General features: G+C 35.7%; 1 protein-coding gene across 2 annotated transcripts in view; it reads right to left on the reverse strand.

Annotated features, from left to right (window-relative positions):
* Positions 1–20,557, reverse strand: part of PTPRK (protein tyrosine phosphatase receptor type K) — a 555,842-nt gene that overhangs the window by 116,861 nt on the left and 418,424 nt on the right. For both annotated transcript variants that reach the window (XM_034990587.1, XM_034990586.1), the window contains exon 8: positions 4,843–5,145. In XM_034990587.1, coding sequence (XP_034846478.1) covers positions 4,843–5,145 — 303 coding nt within the window. The remainder of the gene's footprint in view (positions 1–4,842; positions 5,146–20,557) is intronic.

Below are 20,557 nucleotides of genomic sequence, written 5' to 3' on the forward strand. Positions count from 1 at the left end.
ACATCAGATACTTTTGCTCTTTGCTTTCATGTACTTCATCTAAACACATAGTTGCTATTTATTCACAGAAATATCCAGTTTCTTGTTCTGATAATGCTTAAATATAAATCCTACACATCCTACTTTGCTTAAAAAATATGTTTTCTTTTGAAATATTGACCCAATACTGGGCAAGTATGGTTTTTAATTAATATTTTTCCTTAATCTAACGTTTCAGTGAACTTCACACATGGCATTATCTAGAAATGTAGTTGCAGAGTATACAGCAATTTTGTGAGGACTGAAGTAAATTAAAAACCACTGGATCAAAGGAAATGCACTGCATCGTAGCTAGCAGCATCAAGAAGTTCTGAATGATACGTCAAAATAGGAAGATTTATTTCAGACTACAAGGAGACGATGAACGATGTTATGACCTCTGGGACAGCCAATATAACTTGGCACATTAATAGTAAATTCATAAAGAAAAAAACCATAAAGGAAAGAAACCCATAAACAGCAAAGATGCCAGCACTCAACTTCAGAATATATGTACATGCATCTGTCAGCTGAGGGCTCAGGGGGAACTTAATCAAAGGCATCCATTCCCTGGCAAGTCCCAGGTCCGCCGTATTGGCAAGACTACACAGGTGATCAAGGCAGAGAGGCCATCACAGCCCCTATGTGTAGTCTGGGGCACTTACGGAGGCTGCCATGGGCGTGAGTTTGTTAACTAACAAGGGTGATAGGTGTTATGTCATTTGAGTAGAGTGAAAACAAGCTTCTGATTGTAATTAAGGAAAAGTATTTCTTCACCTTTCCGTAACTTTCAGAGATGGTGACTGCTGGAGGTAGGAGGAGGCAACACTCCAATTAGTGAGAAAATGTTTATTTGATGGTATTATAATTGCTACCTGTGAACACTAACCACAACTTGGCCAACAAATATATAAAATGGTGCAATGTATTTCAAATTGTTTACAAATAAAGATAGTTAAAAATGTCTGCATAATTCCGCATTGGAAGAGGGACAGAATTAAAGTATCCTTCCTAGAATTTGTGTATTTCTCTGCTCTTCTTCTTTTTTTTTTAAGTGGGTTCCATACCCAGCATGGAGCCCATGGGGCCTGAACTCACAACCCTGAACTCACGACCCTGAGATCAAGACCTGAGCTGAGATCACGAGTCGGACACTTAACCAAGTGAACCACCCAGGCGCCCCTCTCTGCTCTTCTTACACATATTCTACTTTGTCAACAAAATTCACTTAAAGTACCTACAGGTCATACTTGTAAGAGGGAAAAGTTTGTGGAAAAATTATGGCCAAGAGAGTACCACGCTACTGATCTTGCACTGGGACTAGTATAGCAGACAAGAAAAAGAACTACACTTAGGTGAATGACAAAACACACACATAAACAGGTGGGGCAGGGAGTGGGCACAGGGAAGTTATATTTAATAACTCTCCACTTCTGAAGGAAGACAATGTCTGTGTAGAATGTCTATATGTACTTTTGATTTGTGTAAATACAACATGAAGTTACTAAGACCATCATCACGGCTGTCTTCATATGGCAGGGAATGTCACCTCACATTTCCACATCAACAACTTTTAATGGAGACAGAATGCTGACTTTCATTCCCCTGCTTGTGATTTATTTGAGAGCTGTTTCAGCTATTTTTTTTTTTAAAGAAAGTTCTTTAAAATATAACTCTCAAAATGGAAGAGAGAGGAAAAATGAAATGTGGGTGGGGCAGGATTATATTAAATAAGCACTACAGACTTTAAAATATAATAAATGAACATTTAAAAATAGCTCTGTATTAGCAAAAAATGTCCCCAAACCAGGGTTTTCTGCTGAGTTCACTTCATAATATTGATTTTTGTAAATGCTAGGATAAAAAATGAAAACAAAATCTCATACAAAAAATTCTACCCATGCATTAAAAAATGTATGCAATAAAGTAAATATAAATTCTACCTTAGGGTTCTGGTGGGAAATCATTTTAGCTTTGCTCTCATGATTTATGGATGTCCCTAGAATTCTTTTCATGAAATTATATTATTTTATTAGATGGTTGATAATTTATTCTTTTTCTACATATATAGGGCAGCAATAATTTAGTAAGACTGACTTAATTAGATCATCATAACCCATCGATTTTTGCAACAATAGATTATGATTTAGATATTCTGTCCCCCCTCTCGGGAACACTGAGTCATATCAAGTATTCTATGTAGAAACTGGAGCTCATGTGAGCAGATCTGAAGACTGAGTTACTTGAAAATATACAAAGTTTTTACTGCAGTCATTTAGTTTTATACATAAGACAAAGGAGAAGAAAAAAAATCTCACAGTAGAAAGAATTACTTTTTGACTATGCTATGAAATAATAATATGCAACTCAATTATCATTACAGCTAGTAAAAATGTTCTTCAAAACATACCTTAAAATAAAACTAGAATAAGAAACAATATTGTAACTATATACTATATAGAGTTAATTTCATCTTATGTTTATAAAACTGTTTCTATATAAAATAGCACAGTCATGAAGTTGATGAATTTAGGACATAATTTAAGATTCCATAGCAATTCACTTCCTGATTATTAATCTACTTGTCTGTACACCCAAAAATACATTTAAAAATTTAATGAAATACGAAAAACTTATATGAGCCTGACTGCATTCTTTAGTTTATGGGAAAGAAAGGCAAACTAAAAGCCATACCAAAGTATACCACCAAAATGAATTATATTAATAGAGAGTGATTGGCAGAAAAAGCACAAATGTAACTGAATCTAAAATGACCAGTTAAGAAATCAAGTTTTTAAAATTTTAAGGGTAGACAATAAAGTGTGTGAGTACATTCTTTTATTTATTTATTTATTTATTTATTTATTTATTTATTTATTTATTTGAGACAGAGAGAATGAGAGAGAGAGAGCACATGAGATGGGGGACGGTCAGAGGGAGAAGCAGACTCCCTGCCGAGCAGGGAGCCCGATGCGGGACTCGATCCTGGGACTCCAGGATCATGACCTGAGCCGAAGGCAGTCGCTTAACCAACTGAGCCACCCAGGCGCCCCGTGTGAGTACATTCTTATTACTAAAAACATGGCTTACAAAATGTCTAGAGTAATACAGACATTTTAGTATTTATCCCACTTTATGAAATGAGATAGAGATTTTTCAGAGCTTTTGAATCTGCTTAGACTTTCCATTTCTATCATCCATCTATGAAACAACTATGCTAATTATTCTTTCTTATATAATCATGTATTGGGGTGTGCTCTGTGTGTGTGGGGGGGATATGAGTGTGTGTTTATGTATGAGAGCAAGTTTGTTTGAAATATTATTAAGGCTTAGATTAGGTATAAATTCAAACATGATAGTTGAGGTAATCATGTTTGGTTACGTTAAACATGACAAAGTACATTTATCATAAATAAGTCCTAGGTTTATTCTTTGAAAATTTTAGGAATATGAGAATAACTCCATGTATAATTTAGGACAATATTGTTTCCTTCAAAATCTGATCTGAATGAGGTTGAAAAGCTCTCACTCTCCTTTATGACAACAAAAATAATAGAACCAACATGGGTCATTTCTACTTTTCAGAGTGAGTGTTTGAAGTGATACAGAGAAACTTCTAGAAACTGTGGTATATTGGCCTATCTTAAGGAAATCTCATACCTGATAGTCATCAAGATGTACATCCGTGCCTAAAGTTCAGAACTTGAGGGAAACTGGAAACACTTGGGTATGAAATACATCCTATTTTCTAAAATCCAAACAAAAACGTGGCTCTACCGACAGGCTATTCAAGGAGAAATTTAGAAGGGGATGAGATCATCTTATTTAAACTTTTCATATAGAGGTGAGAAATGGAAATCTAGAGGAGTAAACAGATTGGGTAAGGTAACAGAGGTATAAGTGCCAGGACTAAAAACTCAGGATTCCTGACTCCCAGATTCAGCTTTGCCTCCATTCACTAAATAGGCCATGTTTTTTCGCTACGTGCTTCCATTCATAACAGTAAATTGTGAAAATGAAATGTCTTACATTGAAATAATACATTATTGTTATTATCAGAGTATCATCATTGGTACATTTTTTTGGGTATAGGGCACATTTCTGTTGAATCAAGAAATGTACTCATTCCCATTAATGACAAACTATAGTGCTATAGCAGGTGTGGGCAAATTATAATATAATATAAATGTTTGTTCCTATTACTTAATAATTTGGAAGTGACACACGTAGATATTGGACATTATATAGTTAAATTCCTTGGGTGGTAATAAAATGGTTAAAAGATGACAGTTTGCTGATATCTGATAAGGGCCTTTATTGAGACTTAAAGATATGAACTTCAACCTTCTTTTATATCTAAACTTAACATGAAACCATCTGAAAATGAGTGGAATAGGCAAACGGTGCTGTTTTCAAATGCTAAGGAAAATGAAAGCTGCTATTATTGGTTTGTAAAATGTGAAGAACTAAATTTTAACCAAGTGCATTTCACCAATAGGTAAATGATGTAATGCCATGAATAGTGAAAATTATTTTTGCACATTTGATAGGAACAACTCTATTTAAACTTTAGTGTAGTTGTTACTTCTCTAACATATAAAAACAGAAAAGAGGAGAGGTACATTTCATCTAGTATTTGATGCTACTCTGAAGAATATTAAGCTTTTTAGTTAAAGGCAAACTCCTTTCAAAGTTAACCTCGTTAAGAGTATTTAGCAGATATCAGAATCCAATTCAATTTTGGTGACTCTAGAGAAAATTATAAGCAAAGACATAATCCTGTTATATAATTCACCCTTTTAAAAATAACAAGTATGAACATACCATCTTCATCAGTTTGAATAATCGTTTCTTCACTCTCCTTCCTGCCTTCTGGATTGGTTAGGATCATCTTGAGGCTGACATTTGTATAAGGTGGCAGATGGTTCACAACATGCTGAGGGGCTTTGGGGTCCATGTCCAAACAGTCTGCCTTGCTCTCATTGTGACCACGGAAGTAATGGTAGCAGATAGTGACATTAAAAGTGTGGCAACGAGTAATGTTATAACCCAGGGATTCCCAGTCCACAGCAATGCGTCTTGCCTGTATCTCAGCAATCTTTAATGTCTTTGGGGTTCTCATAGGTTCTGAAAAATAAAGATGCAGACGGCCGTCAACTTTACAATGAATAATCTTGGTAAAATCAAACACTGAGCATGACATAGCATGTGTAAACCTAGGAAAATGTGGAAGTCATCTTTTATTCTCATTTTCTTTATTTACTCATGATCTTATTCCTGAAGGTTTCGGTCAGGGACTATGATTTCCCAATGGGAAAAGAAATGGAAAATGTTAACAATCCACGGTACTCAGGAACATGGCGGAAAGACAAAACCCTGAAAATGTGGCCATAATGCCTTTATAGTAGTTGTTGTTACTGCCCAATTCCCCATCTCTCTTTTCTCTTGTTGTTACTGAGCAAGTGAATTAGCTAATATATCATAATGGATAAGAGTCAACACGTTCTGCTCTATGATTTGTCATGTCACCAGCTATAATTAGTCTAATTGTAATACTAAACTACCATTTACCAAAAAGTGATGCAGATATTAATTAACATTTATTATTTCAGTAATGATGTTGTTCATCAAAGCAGAAAAATATCTAAGAAAAAGTGCAAGAACACATGTGGATATTCACATTGTCATCAATCCTTCTTGATCTCTATCTTTTCCTAGGAAATACTGAGGTCTGACAATCCATTCATTGTCACCCAAACCAAACTGGGAGGTGAATTTCCATTCAACTGGAAAATGCTGGCAGAACTAAACACTCCAAAGACTGGAGTCCATCTATCACCGCTTCCCAAGTGTATTCTTTCCTCATGCAAGACTAACTTTAATCGTCTAACTTAATCAAAATAATTACTCTATGAAACTCATGGCCATGGCAAAGTCTACACAGTAAACAAACCAAAATACAGCTAAGCTTTCATACATTGACTGGACAAAGAGATTAAAATCAAGGCCAAGGTCAAAGCCATGCTGGTACCTCCCTTAACTCACTAAGAATAGTCAATGCTCTTGCTAAATGGGAGTCAGTAGACAAAAAAGAAGGAAAATAAATGATACAAAAAGCCCAATTTGGGTGTTGTTATAAATTTTCATTTTTGAGATTAAAATCTCAGTTCTGTAAAAATAATCAACATGGTACACAGATGGCAAGCCCAAATTGGGATTCCAGTTCAATGTATTATGTGTGCCATCTGAAATACACTCTGGTGGCCACTTAAAACCTCAAAACTACAAAAATACATACATATACATGCAAATTAATCCACGGTAGAATCCAGTGCTTAGGTTTTAAATGCTGTGTGCCAGTCTTCTGATTACATACAGTATCTAGTCTCCTTATTTTATCACTTTTGTTTTATGTGTTTTACATTAAGCACTGTAAATAGGTTGGAAGAAAGATGTGGCTTTCTAATCATTAAAAAAACTCTCTGTATGTCTAGCTCTATGCTCACAATTCCCCACCAGGCACAGGAGCGAGCTGACTGCACTTACAGTTTAGTCTACAGTTCAGTGAAAACACATTCTTTGGCACCCCTGACCACTAAGATGACCGGGCAGTTGTAGGTAGCATCATCCTAAAATTCTCAGATAAACTGTGATTTTAGTGCCTAACGGTAACAACCTGATAGAAGTTACAGGTCATGTTCAGGTTAGGCCATACTTTGTGACAAAAGTATCCAGAATAAGAAAGTAAGATTTCTCCCTAAAATACTTGGAGTATATGAGTATCTCCCATAAAATGATGACCACAAACACCAATCAATATTTACTCCTCTGTTTAAATTTTTTTTTTAGATCTAGTATTTATATAGTTGAGAAACCTCTTATTTTGCATCTGAAATTCCCCCCTTTATAAATTTCTCTATTTCCAAGTGATCACTCTCTTTCATTCATCTTTTCATTAATCCTACTATTCAATTTGCACTTACCCTGCATTCTAATATAATTTTAAAACCATAATAAAACCATAAAAAATTGAAGAAGACACAAATAAATGGAAAGATATTCTGTGCTCATGAATTGGAATAATCAATATTGTTAAAATGTCCATACTACCCAAAGCAATCTACAGATTCAGTGTGATACCTATCAAAATTCCAATGGCGGGATGCCTGGGTGGCTCAGTTGGCTAAGTGTCCGATTCAGGTAATGATCTCAGGGTCATGAGATCGATCTCCTCATCTGCTTGAGATTCTGTCTCTCCCCCTCCCTCAGACCCTTCCCGTCTCTCTCTCTCTTCCATGCTCTTTCTCTCTAAAATAAATAAATAAATCTTTAGAAAAATTCCAGTGGCATTTTTGAAAGAAATAGGACAAACCATCCTAATATTTGTATGGAACCATTAAAGACCCTGAAAAGTCAAAGCAATCTTAAGAATGAAGAACAAGGCTAGAGGCATCATGCTCCCTGATTTCAAATTACATTACAGAATTACAGTAATTAAAACAGTATTGTATTAACACAAAAACAGACACATAGATCAGTGGTACAGGATAGAGAGAATTATTTACAGCAAAGGAGCCAGGAATATACAATGGGGAGAGAACACTTTTTTTTTTTTTAAAGATTTTATTTATTTATTTGACAGAGATACAGCAAGAGAGGGAACACAAGCAGGGGGAGAGGGAGAGAGAGAAGCAGGCTTCCCGCTGAGCAGGGAGCCCAATGCGGGGCTCAATCCCAGGACCCCAGAATCAGGACCTGAGCCAAAGGCAGATGCTTAATGACTGAGCCACTCAGGTGCCCGAGAACAGTCTCTTTAATAAAAGGTGTTGGGAAAGCTGAACAGCCACACAAAAAGAATGAAATTAGACCACTATTTTGCACCTTATACAAAAATTAACTCAAAATAGATTAGACTTCAATGTAAGACTTGAAACCATAAAACTCCTAGAAGAAAACATAGGCAGTAAACCTCTTGACACAGGTCTTAGGGATGAATTTTTAAATCTGACACAAAAAAGTGAAAGCAAGAAAAGCAAAAACCAGGTAAGTGGGACTGCATCATACTAAATAAAACACTTCTACACAGCAAAGGAAATCATCAACAAGATAAAAAAGGCAACCTACTCAATGGGAGAAAATATTTACACCTCATATATCTGATAAGGGACTAATAACCAAAATACATAAAGAACTTATACAACTCAATAGCAAAAAAAAAAAAATCTAATTAAAAAATGGGCAGCAGATCTGAATACACATTTGTCCAAAGATGACACACAGATGGCCAATGGGTACATGAAAAGATACTCAACATCATTAATCACTAGGGAAATGCAAATGAAAAAACAATGAGATGTCAGCTCATACCAATCAGAATGACTACAATCAAAAAGAGAAACAATAACAAGTGTTGGCAAAGATGTGGAGAAAAGGGAGCCCTCGAGCACTGTTGCTGGGAATGTAAACTGATGCAATCACTATGGAAAACAGAATGGAGTTTCCTCAAAAAATTAAAAATAGAATGACCCTATGATTCAGCAATTCTACTTTTGGGTATTTATACAAATAAAATAAAACACTGACTTGGAAGACACATGCACCCCATATTTATTGCAGATTATTTATAAAGCCAAGATATGGAAACAACCAAAGTGTGCATGTATCTATACATATAAATAGCGAAATATTATTCAGCCATAATAATGAAATCTTGCCATTTGTGCAGCATGAATGGACCTCAAGGGTATCATGCTAAGTGAAATGTCAGGCAGACAAAGACAAATACTATATGATTTCTCCTATATGTGGAATCTAAAAAAATTTAAAAAATAGAAAAGAAAAAAAATGAATAAAGTTCATAGATACAGACAACAGATTGATGGTTGCTAGAAGTGGGAGTATGGGGGTGGAAAAATAGGTAAAGGGGTTATAAATTTATTAAAAATACAAAGTAAATTTAAAAAATGTAACTGTGTTAGAGATGTATGACATAACTTCATTGAAGGGAATGGGGAAAAATTACCTAAGTAAATTAAGAAATGAGTAGAGACAATGAGACAAGAAACAAACAAACAAACAAAAACAGCAGCTATTCCTAGTAATGATCTAAAGTTTACAGATGACTCTAGGGTGCAGTCATCATTGAGACACCATGGTTCTGAACAGTAAATGTGGAGGCCTGTTCAAAGAAAAAGAAAACCTGTCAGAAAACCTGTCACACCTGTCAGAATGGATAAAATAAAAAACACAAGAAACAACACAGATTGGTGTGAGGATGTGGAGAAAAAGGAACCCTCTTGCACTGCTAGTGGGAATGCAAACTGGTGCAGCCACTCTGGAAAACAGTATGGAGGCTCCTTAAAACATTAAAAATAGAACTACCCTACAATGCAGCAATTGCACTACTAGGTATTTACCCAAGGATACAAAAATACTAATTCAAAGTAATACATGCACCCTGATGTTTACAGCAGCATTATCTACAATAGCCACATTATGGAAAAAGCCCACCGTCCATCAACTGCTGAATGGATAAAGGAGATGTGATATATATATATAAAATATTATCCAGCATTAAAAAATAATGAAATCTTGCCCTTTTCAACAAGAGGGACAGCGGTAGGGAGTATAATATTAAGCAAAATAAGTCAGAGAAAGACAAATATATGATCTCATTCATGTGGAATTTAAGAAACAAAACAAATGAGCAAAAGGAAAAATAAAAGGGAGAGAGACGAACCAGGAAACAGACTCTTTACCATAGAGAACAAACTGATGATTACCAGAAAGGAGGTGGGTAGGGGGATGGGAAAAATAGGGGCTAGGGATTAAAGAGTACACTTAACATTATAAAAAAAGAAAAAAACTAGAAAAAAATAATAAATTAAAAAATAAAGTAGACATATGAATGTGAAAAATGTGGAAATGAAAAGTAGAGGGGGAAAAAGGAAGCTATTTAACACTTTCTGGACTGAGAGCCTTAAGAAACAAATCTTAAATCTTCTTGTTATATTACCGACTGTGTATTTCTACATTTTCTCCTAAGCTAATCATAAAATAATTAGAGAATTAATTTTCCTACTTATAAATTCAAATAATTATAGAAATAAGTAGAAATGTTCTTCTAACTAATCTTATTATATCCAATTTCTTTTTGCCTTCTGGCTTCCTCTATAAAACCCCTCTACAGAGCACTGAAAACAGGGAATGCATGTGCTATTTAATTCTGCTCTGGTTGAATAGCTATTGGAACTGCTTGAAGAAGTTGTGAATAGCCTTAGAGTAAGGCAAAGTATGCACAAACTTGGTGCTTCTCTAGGCTTGGAAGAACAAGACCAGATGCAAATGTATCCACACAGAGGGACTCAATGTCAAAAGCAGAAGCTACCTGGAGGCAAGAGAAAGAAAAGCAAAAATGAACTATTGGGACTTCATCAAGATAAAAAGCTTCTGCACAGCGAATAATCAACAAAACTAAAACACAGTGTATGGAATGGTAGAAGATAGTTGCAAATGACTTATCTTATAAAGGGTTAGTATCCATAATCTATAAAGAACTTATCAAACTCAATACCCAAAAAACAAATAATCCAGTTAAAAAATGCCAGAAGACATGAATAGACATTTTTCCAAAAAAGACATCCAGATGGCTAACAGACACATGAAAACATGCTCAACATCACTCGGCATCAGGGAAATACAAATCAAAACCACGATGAGATACCACCTCATACCAGTCAGAATGGCTAAAATTAACAAGTCAGGAAACAACAAATGTTGGTGAGGATGTGGAGAAAGGGGAACCCTCTTGCACTGTTGGTGGGAATGCAAACTGGTGCAGCCACTCTGGAAAACAGTATGGAGGTTCTTCAAAAAGTTAAAAATAGAACTACCCTGTGATCCAGTAATTGCACTACTAGGTATTTACCCAAAGGATACAAAAATACTGATTCGAATGGAAACATGTACCCCAATGCTTATAGCAGCATTATCAAAAATAGCCAAATTATGGAAAGAGCCTAGATGTCCATTGGCTAATGAATGGATAAAGATGTGGTGTGTGTGTGTGTGTATACACATATATATGTATATCTAATGGAATATTATTTGGCCTTCAAAAAGAATGAAATCTTGCCATTTGGGGTGCCTGGGTGGCTCAGTTGTTAAGTGTCTGCCTTCGGCTCAGGTCATGATCCCAGGGTCCTGGGATCCAGCCCCACATCGGGCTCCCTGCTCGGCGGGAAGCCTGCTTCTCCCTCTCCCACTCCCCCCTGCTTGTGTTCCCTCTCTCGCTGTGTCTCTCTGTCAAATAAATAAATAAAATCTTAAAAAAAAAAAAGAAATCTTGCCATTTGCAACAATGTGGAGGGAGCTAGGGTATATCATGCTAAGCAAAGTAAGTCAGTCAGACAAAGACAAATACTATATGATTCCACTCATATGTGGAATTTAAAAACAAAACAGATGAACATATGGGAAGGGGGGAAAAATAAGAGAAGGAAATAAACCGTAAGAGACTCTTAAAGACAAACAACAAACAGGGTTGATGGAGGGAGGCTGGTGGGGGATGGGCTAGATGGGTGATGGGTATTAAGGAGGGTACTTGTTATGATGAGCACTGGGTGTTGTGTGTAAGTGATGAATCACTAAATCCTACTCCCGAAATCCATATTACACTATATATTAACTAACTAGAATTTAAATAAAAATTTGAAAAAATAAAAGAAAAAAAAAGCAGAAGCAACTCACAACCCTTTACTTTCTTAATCTCCTATTCAACAAATAGATAGGTAGATAGATAGATAAATGTTACACAGCTGACACACTGTGGAAAAGAAAACAGTTCTACACCCTCAATTCTTCTATTTCTATGAGTTGGCAAAAGTTATATCTATTATGTAGTATGTAAAAAAAATACCTAGGGTTCACCTTTGAGGGTGAGAATTTTGTTTTGGTGTATTTAAATGCTGCTGACTTTGACCCTCATATAAACTGTATTTTTTAAATTCTCATTTTAAATTAGGGGAGGGTAGCTTTTTAAATCCTACACTTTTGTGCATAAGCCACTACCATAATTTCAGTAACCAGTATTTTATTGACTGGTATAAAAAAACAAAGAGTTGTGGAAAGAAATAGTTTTCTAAGAGGCAAAGTTTCATTCTACAAGGTCAATATAATGTTTTTAAATCTGTATTTTTCACAGTTGCTTAAGGAAATGCTGCGAACTGTACCGTTATTACTAAAATAGTGACTTAAAACATAATTTTACTTTCACCTAGTGTAATATTCAGAAACACACATTCAACAAAGTAAACACACACACACAGCACAAAACTCAATTATTTTGAGCTCTATGGCATCTGCAATAACTCAGAGGATATCACTGTCCAATTACATTTTCTCTTAATTGGCATGTGCCCTTTTTTCCCCCAGTTTTTTTGAGGTGGGATCTTTTCAGCCACACACACACACACACACACACACACACACATATCTGTGCATGTACATTTATATACATATACTGTCCATATGATAGGGACTCTTCTATGCCACTCCTCTGAATTCTACTAGGTCTGATGAGGGGCAACTACATACAGATGGATTTTTATATTAGAACATAAATAGCAGAGACTCGAGACGGTTCTACTACTATGACATTAATTCAGAGAAAAGTCTATCAAAGAATTCAACAATAAAATTACCTAAAGTCCTCACAATGATCCATTATTCTTGTGCCTCACCAATAACTTCATTGTATTTCTGAGATATGAATACATGAAATTTTTAATTTTCTAAATTGAAATAAATAGTCATAGAATAACCTGAGGTAGAAGGATATTTCTGAAAACTCACTATGTTATATACAAGCTGGGTGTAAGTGCTGTTTTGAGGACTGAATAATTTAAAGAAATGACCTAGCATGGTAAATGGCACATAGGGGCATCACAGGGAAGAGCATCTACAACAACGTAAATAACCATAATGATGATAAAACAATGGAGATCGCATTCATTAATACCCTGTCAAGTGTTTTGAAATTTACTAAACGTTCTTTCCTCCCAATTTTTTACTTTCCATTTGCAAATTTTTATTAGGTATTCCCATACATGTGATTTTATAAAACAGTTCTTGTTCTTTCTCTCTCAATTTTACTTTTCCAGTAAAAGGAAATTCAGGAAAGAAACAAGAAATTGAAGAAAGTTGTGGGGCAAAATTTTGGCAGAAACGTGGGAAGAGGTACAGCAAGGGAGTAACCTTCATGTAGCAAAGGATCACATTAAAATATTTTGTATAAGTCATTCACATATTATTGCCTTTTACATAAAGTACACAGATACTGTGGAGGATGTTAAAGTGATAGGAACAATAATAGGCCACAAGGAGCTTAACATGTATTTTTAGTAAAGATGGTAGCTAAGAAAAAAAAGATAAATAATTAAAACAGTATGATATAAGAGGTATATGAATAGAATAAAATACTATCGGAATTCAAAAGGGAGAAAGAACTTTCACTTGTCCAATGGAGGAGACATTTGCAGCATTAGGTCTTAACGGGTAAGGCAAGAAGATCTATAGACATAGTTTGGGGAAATAATACAAAAGGAGGGGAAAAATAATGCAAATCCCATTTGGTTGGGAATAAAGTTATCTAGTAGGAGATTATGTAGGAAAAACTGATTGGGAAAGATGGGGAATATGTTGGATGGCATGATAGGAGATTACACTTGATCTAAAAGGCTACAGAGAGTCACTGAGTGGGCAGAAAATTGATATAATGAATTAATTACTTTAGAAAGCTTAATTTGGAGGTTGTATCAAGTGTCCAGGACTGGAGGTAGAGAAATCCAAAGATTGTCATGTGTTAGGGGAGAATAAGGGGCTAAGAAGTAGTGTGACTTCAATAGGGATAGACGTAACTTTGGGTTGGAAATTGGTGAGCCATGAACAGTTTAAAGTTAAGTTGTTTAAAAAAAAAAAAGAAAAGAAGTCAAACTCTCTAGATCATTCTACTTTTTGAAATCTGTGTTCAGTGGATTAGTACACTAATTCAACTCTTTCCCCTAAGTCATCAGTCAGGGGAGGTTCAGACTGGGTGAAATCCGTGACATAAGGACGGAGGACACCAGCAGTGGAATTAAAAGACTTAATTAATTAATTAATTAATTAGAGAGCACACAAGCGATTGGGGGAGGGGCAGAGGGAGAGAGAGAGAGAAAGAAGAGAGAGAGAATCTTAAGCAGGCTCCACGCCCAGCACAGAGCCCAACACAGGGCTCCATCTGACAACCCTGAGATCATAACCTGAGCTGAAGTCAAGAGTCGGAAGCTTAACCGAATGAGCCACCCAGGAGCCCCTGGAATTAAAAAGGTTTACGGCCATTTGTGATATACTTGGAAAATAGGGTTGGGGGGCTTACATTAAGAAGCAGGTGAAGAAACTGGAACTATAAGCAAAATCTAGTCCTTTCCCATTCTACTCTTTAGCTGATGAATCTCAACTCCTTTTATTAACTGCCCTGTGGACAGATGTGCAACCAAATTGGCATAAAGCCCTCTTCCACTCATTCATTTCCAATAAATCCTAGGAAAATACTAAGCTGTAAATTGAAAAAAAAATACGTGATGAGAAATGTCAGTATTACCTGGTTTTCTCTGTTTTCCCTGCCAAATGTTGATCAGCCAATTTTACTAACGTTTCCCATTCCCTTTTTCCTCGTATTGCTCATCTACTTCCTAGTTGTTACAGTGAAAGTGGCCACATAAAATCAAGAAAAATTAAAAGGACATGGCAGAAAATTTACATATCAAATCTATAGCCAGGGTTATACAATTAGCAGGTAAACAAAGAAGTTCACAAATCACTGCCCTTACTTAAATTCTAAACAGATCAAGCCTGGGACTTATGCCTGTAACAATTTTTGTGTCAAATATTTAACCCAACTTGATAGGATAAAATGAAGAATTAATAATTCTCTGAAGGTTAAGAAAAATAAAGGCAACATGAACAGACAGAACATGTTGACTTTGAGTCACCTCTCAATAGCGAGATGATTTAATAAGTGGTTCTAGATAATAGATAAAAGGGAATTCAATTTTTTTTGTACTTGCTAAACAACACGTGACATGACAGGTCAATATCCATGTCCTTTTGTAGTGATAATCTCTAGTTATTCTGAAAGAGTTGTGAAAACAAAAGCTTTAGCAGCTACAAGAGAATCAAGAGCAAAGATCCTCTCTCCCGGGAATCAGTTTTTAATGATAAAACTTATTATCCAGCTGTCAGTCAGAGAAAAATAGAAGATGTCCCAAAGTTCATGCCAAGGGAAAAAAAAGAAGATCTTGTCAAAGATATACACAAACTAAGAACACTGAAGCATGACAGGGAGCTTCCATGCTCCCGGCTGCCTTTTCATCAGAAATCCTCGAAGCTGACTGCAAAGAACAATTTTCGTTCCATTTATCAAAACAAATACAAGGAAAGTGAATTTCCTGACTGCGAGGGAAAATATTTGTTAGTGTAAAGTAAAAAAATAATTGAAATCAAGTTTCTGAACAAAGGTGAATTAAAAGAAAATAAAAAGGAAGAAAACACTGGCATACCTTGGGGGAGGAAAACCCTAATGTCTTTGGAAGAGACTGTCTTTACTTTTCCCTACTGATGCTTTGTATTTTTATTCTTTTCCTTGTGCTAAGGATTGAGGATAATCAAGGTTTTACATTGCACATCTTTTCAATCCCATAGCATCATTAGTCTTGCCAAAAAGATTTCATCTCTGCTCCCATGGGTCAAATTGAGTTAATGATAAGTCGGCGAGATGACTTGATTAGTACGGTAACATGAGGGAGCCTCAGGTCCAGGAATAATCACAAACCAACTGTCAGCTCTTCTGGCTTTCTGGCTGTGTTGTTAAAATGACAAGCTTGGACTCAGGGGATATAGAATGACAGGGTGTATGGCTCACTCAGCCCTCCCACAGAGTCACAGTAATATTTACCCAGCACCATCAGAACAATACTAAGCACATCATCAAATTAAACCAAAACATGTCATTTTCACTGCTTTTGAGAGTCTGACTGAAGTTTATCAGATAATTCCAACAGCCATAACATTTGCATCCTCTCTAAACTAATACTAAGGAAAGCATTTGATTTTTAGAGAACAAGAATACCAAAGTGACAAGGAAAAAAGACAAAGATAATTCTTTTTCCAATAGATAAATCTTACTGAATGTCTTATCATGAATCCTCGTTTCTAAAACAGAAGCAATTGAAATTTTGGGGCCTCTTTAATGTTTTTTTCTCTTAAATGTTTATGTGATAGTATTAGACTGTATTGGAAGAAACGTGATTACCATCAATGAATCCACTTCATCTGATATTGCATATTCCACCTATGTGTTATAATCTGAATACAATTTAAGAAATAAAACAGTCTCAAATAGATACCTGCTTATACTTGAATGAAGCGTAAAATAGAAAAAAGAAAAGGCATTTTCTTAATTTATGGAAGAAAAAAAAGAAAAACTGACTCCTACTTTAAAAACAAGCTTTATCTTTCATAAAAATATTTAGCAACAGCATTAATTAGACACAAGAGGTAGAGTGATTTGTGTATGTAAAAAAACATAATATGGAAACACAATATGTAGTGTAAAAAATAAAATGGCTTTAGAGGAGTTGTATATAGCGATGACAAAACTCCAGAGGCAATTTTCAATGCTTTTTTTTTTTAATCCCTAAAAAGAAGATAAATGACACACTTCTTAGGTTGTCCAAAAAAATGAGGTAAATATTTTGTATGCCAAGCACACTGGTTGGCCCATGGTATATGCGTGGAAATTTTATTTTCTGAAGAGTAAAGCAAATCGTTTTAATATATCTTTATATTTTGGGCGCCTGGGTGGCTCAGTCGGTTAAGCGACTGCCTTCGGCTCAGGTCATGATCCTGGAGTCCCGGGATCGAGTCCCACGTCGGGCTCCCTGCTCAGCAGGGAGTCTGCCTCTCTCTCTGACCCTCCCCCCTCTCATGCTCTCTGTCTCTCATTCTCTCTCTCGCAAATAAATAAAATCTTAAAAAAAAATTTTTTTAATATATCTTTATATTTTAAGTTAAAAACCTAATGAAAATAGAACCTAAGAACTCAATTGTTGTGTAGTAGGTTACAATGCTGGTTCCAATTTTTAACTTCTTGTCTTCACACTATTTGCCATGTGACTTTGCTCACACTGAGGAAGTGGGGTCTATTCCTCCATCCTTTGATGTTGGGCTTGCCTTCTGACTCGCTTCGGGCACAGGATGAGGCGAACGTGATGGCGTGCTGGTTCTCAGCCTATATCTCAAAAAGTCCTGTGAGCTCCTGCTTGTTTCTTAACCTCTACCATCCCTTTTAGAGTAAGAGATACATGTAGAGCAGAGCCTCTTTGTCCTAGCTGTAGTCCAGAGGTTGCTCTAGATCAGCCAAGAGCCAGTTTACCAGCACATGGGTGAGAGCCACCAGAGGTTCCTAGCCATCCATTCCAGAAGTGTGAGCAGGACATTCCTGCTCTATGCTGTGACAGGACTCTGTGGTTAGCTGAGACCCAGCAATTTGCTATGATCTCTATTCCTTAGCGTTCCACTTGGTAAATAACCTTAATATTTGTGTGAAGACTATGTCCGTGATCTCTCCATTGAATAGTCCTTTTCAAATTTTATTTCTCCACAGGTTGTTGCTGAGCCACTACCTGCTTATTTAGTGTTCCTTTTGTAAGTGCTTGCCACATGCAGATACTAGAGTATATGACATACGCTTTAAAAATGACTTTAAATGAATTTGTTTTTCCCTTCATTTCCTGTATGCTCTTTGAGGGCATGTTCATTTGCTCACAATGCTCCCGCAGATACTAATAGAGCGAATGTTGGACTAATAATTCTGAGTAAAACACATCAGTACTTTATTCTAAGTCACAATAACTGAGCTGGTTGGTTTCTGGCTCCCTACTCCATCATCACGACATAACATTTATTAAAATTGCTTAGTTTTTCATATCAATATGACTTTGTAGGTACATATAAAAGTGAATCTGTAATGCATTTTAATTTTTTTTCTTTTGAATGGATAGGTCTGACAGAAAAAATGCCTTTACACGTATACATATTTTTAAATATTTTATTTATTTGACAGAGAGAGACACAGTGAGAGAGGGAACACCAGCAGGGGGAGCAGCCGAGGGAGAGGAAGAAGCAGGCTTCCTGCTGAGCAGGGAGCCTGATGTGGGCTCGATCCCAGGACCCTGGGATCATGACCTGAGCCGAAGGCAGACGCTTAACGACTGAGCCACCCAGGTATATTTTTATCCCTCCACGTATATTTTTATCCCAACATTTCTAATACTGCTTCAAAACAGAAATAGTAGGTGTTTTCCTCAATTACATAACTCCCTTGTAAACATTTTACGTCTGTCCTTGAATGTGTCAGTCAATTCAAACTAGAAACCTTACTACGAAGTGTATTAATGAAATGTTAAGAGGGCCCATTTTAAGTGAAGCTATCTTATGACATGAAAGCCTCCACCCCTCCTCTGAACAACAATTACATTATAATGATATGCCAAGTATGTATGGACCATTTTGCTCCTTACAAAGATTATGGTTTTACTATGTCAACTTAGATCCTTCTTTTATTCCTTCTTCAAACATATTCAGTAGACTAATTTGCTTTTGATCCCATTTCTGAAGAGGAGAAAACTTCTAAATTATACTATAAAAAGCTACAGTACACAAATTTCAAAAGTGACACACGTTAACACATCATTTGATTTTAAAATCCAGTGTCTGGTAAACATGCTTGCTTCAGGGGAATAGAAAGATAAGGACTGCAGGGGTGATGATTATTTGTCCATTTCCTTTTCTGAAGCCACCATTCATTCTACGCTTTCATGCATGATTAACAGCTTGCAGATCCTTCACTTGTAATCAATAGTTGTGAAGTTTTATATTAAGTTTAGAGATTAGACAGCCTTGATTATAAATTTTATCGATTTGTACAGCTTAGCTGCAGAAATCCCTGTACATTTTTCAGAGACTAAATTAAAAGGAGATATATGGCCTACACACACTAGAAATGCCAGTGTGATTATAAGCTGTGACCTCTTTATACTCATTCCTCTAGATGAAAAAAACGTATCTAGTGCACTAAAACATGAATCAGCATGTCAACAAGCATCAAGCTGCGATAGTAAACACAGTGAAAATGTGACAAAAAGAATTACAAAACTGCAAGGAAACCTGCCTAACACTATAATTAATACAGGAGACTTGCAAGAATTAATTGCTTCAGCTCATTTGTAAATTAGGAAATTGACAGAGATAAGAAGAATGAATTCCTTAACTTCTACCTGGAAAATCTGAGCCTATATTAAAACCGAAGATTCATGATCTCTTAAGATAAAGGAACAAGGGCAAACATTTTTTTAATTACTAGAAAAATAAATAAGGTCATTTTAAAGCTAGTGAATAATCTGATGACCATAAAATTTGTAATCAGATCAGCTTTATGAATATTTCCACCTTAAAAACTTTTAAAGTACCACTGTATATTTTATGTCCATTATTTTAAGGTCTTAGAATGTCCAGGAAAAAAATTAATAAACATCTTTATACTCAACAAATACAGAGGGGGGAGCTAATATTTTCCAACTTCAAAACCTTACTCTACTCTTTAAATGTTCCATTTTGGCTTTTCTATTATGTTCTATTATAGCCTTTGTTCCTTTATGAAATGTCTTTTATTATACTAATTGATTTTGTCCCCAAATCTGCATTAAGTCCTATATACGATGACACATAAGGCAGAAATAGGTAATAGGTGATTCATTTTGGCATGCATTCTCAAGCATTCATTTCCTTACCTTTGGAAAGTTATTCAACAACTAGGCTTAGAGCATGGCCTGAGCCTTGAGCTCTATTTGTCTATAGGGTTAGACAAATGTTCCAGTGTGTTTTATATTGGCCTTAAAGAAAATGAAATCCCCTTAAATCGTATAAGTAAAAAAGTACCCTATTTATCATTAAATACTTTATGCAAAATATTTGATGAAGAGGTTTTCTATTAAAAGTTACTAATATTTTCAAGTGATTCCACAGGACAACATAAAATGGTGACCACATATGGAAATGATGACCAAGGAGATTGCTGTCCTTTGTTTCTACTAACTAGTACTAGTAAGGCTACATTTTGAAGTATTATGTAGAAGCTCCTAATTTCTAGATATTCACAGAAGAACAGAAGAAGAAGAAGAAAGTATGTAAAAGCACAGAAGCACTAAGGAATTATTTCATTTCAATTATTTGTTTTTAGTAGTCTTAAAGGCTTTGGTTTCTCTACAAAAATCTTGACAATATCATCGGCTCCTCTGTTCATCACTTAGCCCCTCATCAGTGACCCAGTCTATTTACTCCATCATTTCATAAGATCTATGGCATTTCTCTGTCCCTCTCTTTAATCCAGGGCCTAATCCTCTCTCACCTAAACTACTGGGAATTCTTGCTACTACCAACA

This window comes from Mirounga leonina, unplaced genomic scaffold (assembly GCF_011800145.1).
Source record: "Mirounga leonina isolate KUSES-001 unplaced genomic scaffold, KU_Mleo_1.0 Mir_53, whole genome shotgun sequence".
Lineage (NCBI taxonomy): Eukaryota > Metazoa > Chordata > Mammalia > Carnivora > Phocidae > Mirounga > Mirounga leonina.